A 10277-nucleotide genomic window follows, 5' to 3' on the forward strand; every position below is an offset into this window, starting at 1 on the left:
CCAGCTGAGAGTCCAAGGAATGTCAGTTTGGAAGGTGACGTCATCCGAACTGTCTGCCTGGTCAAGGCTAAAGTGGAGCACATCAAGTCATGAAGATGCACTTTCAAAGTAAAAGCTCTGCAGTAACGAGAACTCCTTCAACAACTTTAAGTAAATGTCAAGCACAGTTATAGAGCGATATATAGCCCTTAAAAAGACAAAATGTAAACGTTCGTTCTGAACGATCACCACCTGAATTTTCCCGTAGCGTTTTCATAATCGCCTGTATTATTTCGCGTTAAACGGATGAACAGAAAGCGCTAAGAGTGAGCCAAGTTACGCTCTTTGCCAACGCCCGGTCTCTGAATAGCTAAGCTAAAGCTATCCATTGGGCATTCCGAGGGCCACAGGTAAGTTGTGCTTACGTTTCATAGAGTATGGTTAAGATGCTCGTTAAAGAAAACGCTCTTCCTTCTGCCTCAAGTATTTATGTTGTTTGCCTTTCACAGCAACTCAGTTGCGGCTGCTGGGCCCTTTGCTAAGCTATCAAACCAAACAGCTAACGTTTCGGCAAGAGACTTTTTTCCCCCCGTAGTTAAATTTCAGAGCGTATACTTCAGCTACACAGCTTGAAACGTTCTTAATAGCTCGTTCTGATTAGCAAACGTTAACATCTGTCCAATGTTAGATTTTGTAGAGGATGTGTACCACTAAGTTAAGCACTAACTCGGCGAATGTCGGCTCACACTTTTTGGCTTTAATTGAATGTGCTTTGTTTAGCACGTTGGTTTTATACTAAAACGGAATATCTGACTTGGTGGGATTGTAGACCGCTCTAACACAAAGGAAGCGTGATGCAGACCATCAAATGTGTGGTAGTGGGCGATGGAGCAGTGGGGAAAACCTGTCTACTGATCTCATACACCACCAACAAGTTCCCTTCAGAATATGTACCAACTGTGAGTATGCTTGATGATCGACAACTAACGCCAACTGCAGATGTTCAACACTATTCAGAATGTCAGATTACATCAAATGACAACGTTCTAAAACCATGTTTATCGCCTTGCGAGTTAGATCTGCAGCCAGTAACCACATGAAACCAACAGCTATGGAATTGCATTGGCCACGTTGCTATTTTCAAATTCTTCTAGTTCACACACACACACAAAAGGAAAAATCCTGTGGGACCTTCTCCTGATAGTTATGAAAACCTCACCCGGTCAATTCTATGGTGTGTTTTTTTTTTTTCTCTCGTGCCACGATATGTTCCTAGATCCTTGAATAAATTAGAAAGTAATATGTACAATAGTTGGGATGAGGAAACATGTTGAATTTATGCATACATACATTTATACATGTTAGGGTGCATCTGTTGTCCAGGATGATCACCAACCATTGGTGTCACTCGGTGTGCACCTGGCGTAAGATTAAAGGGGAACTAGTAATGGCAAGCCTAAGTGTCACGTGCACAGTGTAGAAGCAAGTGTCTTTGTATGATGAAATTCTTATTTTGCCGTCCTCACAAATGTCATAAAAATAAGTATAAAAAAACAAGGTCAAAACAACACACAAGTAACACATGAACCGTTAAGGTAGGTAATGAACAGATGCTTACAATGTGGGACATATCCACAATAATGTGCAAGTGTGCATAAAAGGTTAAGTAATATAGGTACTAAACATATATAAACCATATTTTTGTTATTTTAATCAATTGATTAATATTGCAGTTGTGGAAAAGAGTTAAAATGATTAATTTTCATCAATCTTACAGGGCATAACTCATTTGATAACAAAACAATTTGAACAAAAGTGGAGTTCACACAATGTTATCAAACTGTAGTTATGGTTTATCACAGCACACAGAAAGTCTTTTAACCTCAGTTTTGAGTGGTCATGTGACTTTCAAAACACTAACATGAGAACATATGTTAGAATTGTTTTGATAGCTGGCAGGGGCCTATATGGCCAACTTGATTGCTCTACTAGTGGTACTGGACGCAACTTGTTGGAAAAAAAAGGTGGGGGGGGGTGTAACCTTAAGTCTGAAAAACCAAGATGCATTTTTTTCTTCCTACCAGGTGTTTGACAACTATGCAGTAACTGTTATGATCGGTGGCGAACCGTACACCCTTGGCCTATTTGATACAGCAGGTAAAAATCAGTTCACGGATTGGATCCAGCTGTCTGCACCAAGTGGCTGCTCTACTTACTGGTACATCTTCCCACAGGTCAGGAAGATTATGACAGGTTACGACCACTAAGCTATCCACAGACGGACGTCTTCTTAGTCTGCTTCTCAGTAGTTTCGCCATCCTCCTTTGAAAATGTTAAAGAAAAGGTGAGTGGGTTTCAACTGGCCAGCACCCCCTTTCATACCTCATTCTCATTTGCAAACCAAATTTACCATTGAGGTGGATGATAGTAGGAACAATGGGTTTAGCACAGAGGCGGCGAGGTCCTCACCGTCCGTCCGTCCGTCCGTCCGTCCACCCACCCCAACAGAACCAGAATAAGGCTTATTATGCATACGCGTTTTGGTCATGTAGATTAGGCTAATGCTAAAATAAAGACCAACAAACTGAATGAATAGGAAAGAGTTTATGTACAGTAGGGTGGCACGGTGGTCCGCTGGTTAGCACGTCTGTAAGCGAAATTCCAGCTCACCCCGGCCCTTCTGTGTGAAGTTTGCATGTTTTCCCCCTGCTCGCGTGAGTCTTCGCCGCGCAGTCCGGTCTCCTCCCATATTCCAAAAACATGCACTGTCTATTGGACACACTCCTAATCACCTTTAGGTGTGATTGAGAATGTGAATGGTTGGTTGTCACTGTTTGCCCTGCGATTGGCTGGCAACCAATCTAGTGTGTTCCCCACCTACTGCAAAGACGACTGGGATAGGCACCGGCAAGCCGATGACCCTAGTGAGGATAAGTGGCTTTAGAAAATGGATCGAGTTGATGCACTTCAGTTAGTTGTTAACTTAATAAACTCTAACTTGCGGCTTTTCCAGCGTTCACCACTACTCAAAATCTACCTGAGAATTGTGGACTTTACAAGTCAAGAAATCATAAATCAAATAACCACAGTTTTGCAAATGAATCTGTGGCTTATCACTTCAACTTTTTATGATTCATGACAATCTCTTGCGTTTCATTACATTCATTCATGAATAAAATTCAAATCTCAAAAAGCTACTGTTTGAAATAGATTCTTTTTTTTACTTTAGAAAATTGCATGATACACACACTGCAATGTCAATTTTGCATTTGATCCGTAATTTACAAGAAGGTTATGTTGAATGTTACGTTTCAAGATTGACGAAGAAGACCATCCAATTAAATTCACTGGCACGGTCTCTTCGTCGCAGCGGTGCGTCCGCGAGCGCGTATGCCTCACAGTTCAGGTTGAACTCTCCGGTCCGACGCAAAAGCTTCACGTAGTTTTTCCCCTCCTGTAGTGGGTTCCGGAAATCACCCACCACTGCCCCAAGACCCCGTTCCTGTTGGTAGGCACCCAGATCGACCTGCGCGATGACCCTTCCACCGTGGAGAAATTAGCCAAGAACAAACAGAAGCCCATCAACCCGGAGACGGCCGAGAAGTTGGCCCGTGACCTCAAGGCGGTCAAGTACGTTGAATGCTCCGCCCTCACGCAGGTAACGGCCCTCTTCTCGCAGCACGCTCGGCCAACGTTTCCTTAAATCGCAGCTGCCTTTCTGACTCAGTCTAACAGTGTCCTTGTGCCTGTCTTTCCTCCTTTTTTTCCCCTCCTCCTTCCTTAGCGGGGACTGAAGAACGTATTTGATGAGGCTATCCTAGCCGCTTTAGAGCCCCCCGAAACTCAGAGAAAGAGAAAATGCTGTTTGTTCTGATGTCTGTCTGACTCTTGCTTTGCCGCTCAAACATCTGCTGCTTAGTCATTGTAAAGAAAACGCCAAGCTAAATAAAGTACTCTTTGCAACGTGCGAGGTGAAATGTCGGGCAACATTCTGCTCTTCAACTCAACCTAATCTACTCGCGCAGGCTACCCGATACGACAAGAGTGCCAAACTTCACTTCGACTTCCCTGCATGCATGTCTCTATTGCAGAGCATGATTGTTGTTTCAAGTGTCAGTTGTAACCCAAGAAGCATTTACCTCTGCAACATGCTCTTTTTCTACTGAGTTTTTTTCTTCTTAGCCCTTTCTCTGCTTCTCTTATCATGGGGAGTCTTGTATCATATTATTTGAATAAACGATTATCTGGATTTCCTCGCTACAGCTCCAATTCGCTTCTTTTTTGCCGCCGAGATTCTACCAGATGTCGTCCTCCTTTGAAACGAAGTGTTTTGTTTCCACAGAAAGGATTAAAGAATGTGTTTGATGAGGCAATATTGGCCGCCCTGGAGCCCCCCGAACCTAAGAAAAGACGTAAATGTGTTCTGCTCTAAGCTTGGTCCGAGCCATCTCCGCGCCAATTTCTAGGTTAGCGGGACACGGACGGACCACCGCGAGTTGAAAAAGATGATGAAATATTTGCTTTCCCTGACGTAACCTAAATACATATTCAGTGTGTTGAATATGATTAAGAATTGTGCTGACTTCTTACTTATGAACTGGCCCGTTGACACAATGATGGCTTATTAAAACGTAGCGAAGTAGCGGACCTGTAGACAACTGTTCAGATCATGTAATGACTACTTTTATCATACAGTATTGACGTACAAAGTAGTTGTATTGAAACATAAACCACACAATTATTATTAGTCTTGGGACTGGGCTGAAGTCCATTTGGCATACTAGTGCTTTTAAGCTCATTTAACAGCAGAATACATGCATTGCGAGCGCTTCATACGCAACCATGTATCGGTCTTGAATTCCTAACACAAATGCTAATTCACGTTGTTGGTGCAGAGACCAAGACCAATGTACATTTTTTTTAAGGCTTCATTACACGTGGCTTCATTACATCAGATAGCGACAGTGCAACACACTTCTTACAGAACTCCATGGTTTGATTGCCATCCTGTGGTTTTTAAAAGCCAGAAATAATTGTGTTTGAGGGCTTGATTTATTTGTACATATAGCGAGAATGATTCATAACTTATTGTCTGATAAGAGTGCATTACTGATAAGAAGTTAAGAAAAGTTCAGGTAATGCTGAAAGAAAATGAATCAAAGTGTTGGGTTTCGTTTTATTTTCTCTATTCAATTTAACAAGCTGTACTGTATTTTTCATGTGATGAAATGTCACAATAAACCAGTATTATGGAAAACAATGCATTTGTCTGGTTTAAAAAGGTTCAATTTGCACACCGCAAATAAGAAAAGCGCATTTATTGCACAGACATGCCATATGTACAAATTGGAACAGTGAAAATTAAGTGCTTGGAATACAAGAGCCAATCTATTCTAAGTAAGTATAGAGGACATAGGGGCTGATGGCAAACAAGCATTGCACATTCCATAGGTTTTTAAGTGGGTAAACGCCACAGTAATACAATCAAGCCAGCATTTTTATTAAAAAAAAAAAAAAAAAAGTTATACACCTAACCTCTCTAAAACAAGTATTGCACCATTCCAAACTGTTACTGTATTTTCAATTACCCAAGTGGTGGGTCAAAACCTTGGCTGCTCAAGAAAATGAATGGTAGAAGACAACCTGTCAAAGCTAAACGATACAGCGATAAACTGACGACGACACATTTAAATGTCCTCAATTTGTGCATTATGTCTTTGTCGATCATATTTACTGGTGAGCTTACTATTAGTAGCTCTGGCTTCCACACTGCCTACCTGGCTAATTGGAACCTCTGCCTTTCGCGTATGCGTTCTCAGACCTGTTCTCGATTTGTGCATTCAGGTAATTACTGTAGATGCGGGGTGACAACTGCTTTCAACACCAAGTGATGTGGGCCGGGAGCTTTGCTTGTTAAATTTCAAACTGGTTTTGGCTTCCAGCTACGTGCCTCTTTTATCTCCTCGTTATGCTTGAAATTCTTTTCTGTTGGTTAAATCACAACCAAAAAAAAAGATGAAAGTCCTAGTGGTGACTGGAATTCCTAAAGTGGCATTGTTACGTTTGCAAAATAGTGCAATAGTGGGCGAAAGGCAGGCAGGATTCACAAAGTGCGTCACAAAGACTGGTGACTGCTAAGATTTCAAACGCAGACTGCAAGTCCTGTCTTCGACCACAAAGCGATCCAACGGGAAGCTGTGGCAAAACAACTGTTGCTGCACGCAAAAGAGCATCCTGTAGTTCCTGACCGTGAAAACTAGCGGCGTGCTAAAGCGTCCTCAGTGTGATTATTTCCCTTTCCCCAAGTCCGAGGGGATGATCAAGAGAGCGTGTTTGGAAAAGGGGAAGGACATCAAGATGGCTGATTTTGCTGATGTTTTGCGGTTTGCCGAAAAACTTCAAGGAGTTGATGAAGGCGTGGCAGAGTAGACTGAAAATGTGTTTTCCTCCAGGGGAATTACTCGGCTGAATTTGAAATACATCTACATCCAGGTGAAAACCAAAGAACTATGTTTCCATACCAGGGCATATCTCGACACTGCTGTCGGTAAGGCGAATTCCATACCATCCAGCCCAGAACTGTGTGTCCTTGCCCCCGTGGACAAAGCGAATATATCTCACTCCTGGCCCATAGTTGCGGAACACGTGTGTTATCTGAAAAAAACAAAACAAAATTGTGTCCTGTACGGTATTTTCCTTGAATAATCATTGCATCAATCAGAGGTATGTGTGGTAGGTCGTGCTCATACCTGATTCCATTTACCGTCGTTCCATTGTTCAAAATAAATCACGTCGGGGGAAAAGATTTGAATCGGCTTCTTCTTTTGATTCAGCAGCTCCACGTGGATTTTGTACTGACAGCCACAGTCCCATCGAGGGGCATACCTATAACATAACACCAGTCGTGCATCAAGCATGAATGTAAACTCCAGGCTGTCCAAATACTTATGTTAATAATCGTCAATCTTAGAACTAGAAATAAACATTTGGAGACAACCACTGTGCATTTATTTCAATAGTTAACTTGTTAAGTGAACTCAAACTGCATTATACAGTTTCATTCAACACTTGGGAAATATGACCAATAGCTAGCTGATTCCTACATTCAACGCCGTGAATTATTTCTTATGTAATTCAATTGAGAATATGAATTTGATTTTTTTTTTTTTTTGGTAGCTGGACAAAATATTCAGCAAGTTTGCAACTTTATAAAAAACAGTCACATTTCTTCATCATTTGTGTAAACCTGACAATAGTTGCTTCGAGACAAATTCTGTGGGGAAAAAATGACAAATCTCGCTCTGGCCTCATTGTGTACCACGATTTTTAAGAAACAGTCGTGCCAGAGGAAGAACACCCAGAGGCAGAAGGCCTGACTTTCGAGCTGAGCTGTTGGTCTCAGACGCTTTACCGAAATGGACAAGCACTTCCATCCCTGCTTGCTAACAACTGGGCATAAGGCAAACCGCTATAAGTACTGGAGCTAGAGAGCCATAGTTTTAAAGTTACAAACGCCCACAATGACGTTACCATCACCTGCGACCCTAGCTAGAATAAGTGTGTAAAACTGGAATGGATTAGAATTTATTGAGATTAACCTGCACTGTATGTTTCAAAGAGGTTTTTTTTTTTTTTACCCCCCCTAACAAAGCCACCCGCCAACAGCAGATTTCTGAGGATCGTAAAAAGACCCTGTTCCTTACGGGAGTTAAACGTTTTGGAGATTTTAACCATGTTGCAATGTTGACTTTCCTGCGAAAACCCATCCGAAGGGTTATTTCCCTTCACTGACGCATTCCATGACTTCCGAGAAGCCCGATGACGATAGCAAGCCCTCGTATCTCCCGCGCAAGAGTAACTAGATGTCATTTTCTGTAGTTGGATGTTGGTTTAGATGTTGGCTCAGTGGGCTCGCTTCTATTATTAAAAATACCTGTAATGCCCTAACAACCTCAGCTCCTGTTAGCTGCAAAAGGCATGCGCTGCTAACAGCCAAGTGACGGTAATAAGGGCTTGTTTTAAGTAAGAATACGGCCGATATAATACTATAATAAAATATATATAATAATATAATAAAACTAGTGAATGCTTTTGTGCAGTTTTCCTCACCAGTCCGATATTTTGATGTCCGGCTGTAAGTGATCCATAAAAGATGCGTTGTAACCTTCTGACTCCAAATCAATAAGCTGGGCCTTGCTGCACATGCTGGAGAAAAGCAAATCAAATATTTAAGTTTAGGAGGACGCCATTGCCATCTGTTTTCCTTTGAGAAATACTGACCCATATGAAGTCACAAAGTTGTTCTTAATTGTTTCATTTGGATGTGGCACCAGTACATGATCCACCTTCCAGTGGTCACCGCTGTTCTCCATTATCTGCCATCCTCTCATTTGATCTGGAAAGACAAAAGATTACCATTGTGATGAAAACATTAAACAAAGCAGAGCAGCTTCTTCTTTCCAAACCTTCTGCCCTTGGGTTCTTGAGAAGATTCCTTCTCTTCTTACACAGGAAGTAAAATAATCGCCAGTCTTGGGGTACTCTGGAATCTTTGCGGAGGTGATGGCCTTCTCTCCTGCATCGGTCTCTCCATAAAGACTGGCTGTCAGCAATTTCTTTCCATTGACGACACACTAAGCGGCAAATAAGGACCACTTGCTGAGGGGGTAGATTCAAGAAGATCTCTTCGAGGACCTCCAGAGGAATGGAGAACTGATGAGAAAAGAGCAAAGCATAACCATGAACATCACATCCGTGTCTCACTACGACTGAAGAGCATCCATTTCTCAGTGAAGTTTCAAATGCGGTTGCCCCGCCATAGCCGCAGGTGCGTTATTGTCCTAAAATAACCACCAGACATAACAACACACACGCAAATTAATACAATGGCTGCAAAAGCCACAACAGACGTCAAGAGGTTCAACAAACAGTTAACCTGAACAAACGAGTCAACTCTGCACACTTATTCCTCATCTGATCAGTATTGTCCTCCCAAGTTGTCGTAGTCGCCCTACCTGCAGCTCTCGTGCATTATTTGTATTGGTATTATGAACACCGTTTTAAAATATATATGAATAATGAAATGTGCAAAATGTTCATCTTGTCCATCCAATCTCACCTCAACAGTTCTTTTATTCAACTTTAATTCCATCCATCCATAGCCACTTATCCTCACTAGGGTCACAGGCTTGCTGGCGCCTATCTCAGCTGTCTACGGGCAGTAGGCAGGGGCCACCCTGAACCGGTTGCCAGTCAATTGCAGGGGCACACGGGGACGAACAACCATTCACACATCCAATTACTTTATGTGACAATTTGGAGTGTCCAACACCTGCCATGCCCGGGAGAGCCTAAGCGGGCGCGGGGAGAACATGCAAGTTCCACACAGGGATGCCTGGACAAGCTAAAATTGAACTCGGGTCTGTTCACTGTCTGGCAGACGTGCTAACCTCCACCGTGCTGCACCTAATCCTAATTCCACAGAAGTAAAGACCAAATCATGAAGACATGATGCGACATATAATACAGTGGGACAAAGCTTGTAAAAACTACAGCACGCAGCATCTGCTCGAATCTGGTTTTACGAATGGCGTAAATACACCTGTTTACACTGTGTAGAAAGAAGAACCATATCTACCTCTGACATGGTAGAAACGGAGGACGGACTCTGAATCGAAGTGACGGAGCCAGAGCTCTGTGTTGCACCCATTTTATGTCCACTTCAAGCCTCATAGAGGACGACTTTGAAATCAAAGCAAATATGTCTGGGGAATCATCCGACTTTACTTTAACACTGGACACGGAAGTTAGCTGTTACGACAATGTAGCGACAGTATGCTATTTCGTAGGGCGCTTCACTGAGAAAACGCATTTAAAAGTTTTAAAAGATGGTGCTCATGTTTGGTAAAGGTTCGTCGAAAATCAAAACGAAACAAACTAGACAAAAATATTCCTGCTATTCCAGTAACGTGTTGTTGCTTTCGGTTACAGAGCAACGCGGAAGTCGGAGCCAACGTCTGCGAAACCGGATCATAAACTTTACAGCTCAACTCCGCCCTCTCGGTAGATGAAGTACAACAAATAAAGCGCAACTTGAAACTCTGTTTCCGGTTTGGTCATCTAGTGGTTGTTTCCTTTGTTAATCCACGAGAATAATACTGTCCCCACTTCAACAACAAAAAATACACGACTCGTTTAAAAAATGTACATGCATTACTTTTAATTTTAATTAAATAACTGAAAGAAATCGATTTGCCGTTTTTGCCATTTTCCTCATTCAACATTCCTTTTAAATTGTA

General features: G+C 42.2%; 2 protein-coding genes across 3 annotated transcripts; one reads left to right on the forward strand and one right to left on the reverse strand.

Moving 5' to 3' along the window:
- The first annotated feature begins 132 nt into the window (after positions 1–132).
- LOC148427988 (cell division control protein 42 homolog) lies at positions 133–5239 on the forward strand. Of its 2 annotated transcripts, none has more exons than XM_088437865.1 (6): positions 133–389; positions 809–938; positions 2064–2136; positions 2214–2323; positions 3440–3637; positions 3764–4235. In XM_088437865.1, the coding sequence occupies exons 2-6, from the start codon at positions 834–836 to the stop codon at positions 3851–3853; spliced, it is 576 nt and encodes a 191-aa protein (XP_088293991.1). In that variant the 5' UTR covers positions 133–389; positions 809–833; the 3' UTR covers positions 3854–4235. The 2 variants fall into 2 exon arrangements, with proteins under 2 accessions (XP_088293991.1, XP_088293984.1); XM_088437858.1 differs by lacking the exon at positions 3764–4235 and adding an exon at positions 4322–5239 and having other exon boundaries at positions 135–389.
- On the reverse strand, positions 5142–10035 carry LOC148427989 (F-box only protein 6-like). The gene is made up of 6 exons (XM_088437846.1): positions 9617–10035; positions 8445–8691; positions 8260–8374; positions 8089–8184; positions 6729–6864; positions 5142–6633 (listed from the first exon to the last, which is right to left on the reverse strand). The coding sequence occupies exons 1-6, from the start codon at positions 9686–9688 to the stop codon at positions 6487–6489; spliced, it is 813 nt and encodes a 270-aa protein (XP_088293972.1). The 5' UTR covers positions 9689–10035; the 3' UTR covers positions 5142–6486.
- Between the last annotated feature and the right edge of the window lie 242 nt (positions 10036–10277).

The sequence above is a fragment of the Hippichthys cyanospilos genome, chromosome 2 (assembly GCF_059441005.1).
Source record: "Hippichthys cyanospilos isolate Australia breed blue-spotted pipefish chromosome 2, RoL_Hcya_1.0, whole genome shotgun sequence".
Taxonomy (NCBI): Eukaryota; Metazoa; Chordata; class Actinopteri; order Syngnathiformes; family Syngnathidae; genus Hippichthys; species Hippichthys cyanospilos.

Excerpts from the sequence above, each read along its gene's own strand:
- LOC148427988 (XM_088437865.1), top strand. The coding sequence starts at position 834 with ATGCAGACCATCAAATGTGTGGTAGTGGGCGATGGAGCAGTGGGGAAA. Across the intron at positions 939-2,063 it reads CTTCAGAATATGTACCAACT|GTGTTTGACAACTATGCAGT; the intron begins GTGAGTATGCTT and ends TCTTCCTACCAG. Across the intron at positions 2,324-3,439 it reads TTGAAAATGTTAAAGAAAAG|TGGGTTCCGGAAATCACCCA; the intron begins GTGAGTGGGTTT and ends CCCCTCCTGTAG.
- LOC148427989 (XM_088437846.1), bottom strand. The coding sequence starts at position 9,688 with ATGGGTGCAACACAGAGCTCTGGCTCCGTCACTTCGATTCAGAGTCCG. Across the intron at positions 8,185-8,259 it reads AACTTTGTGACTTCATATGG|CATGTGCAGCAAGGCCCAGC; the intron begins GTCAGTATTTCT and ends GCTTTTCTCCAG. Across the intron at positions 6,634-6,728 it reads ACGACGGTAAATGGAATCAG|ATAACACACGTGTTCCGCAA; the intron begins GTATGAGCACGA and ends TGTTTTTTTCAG.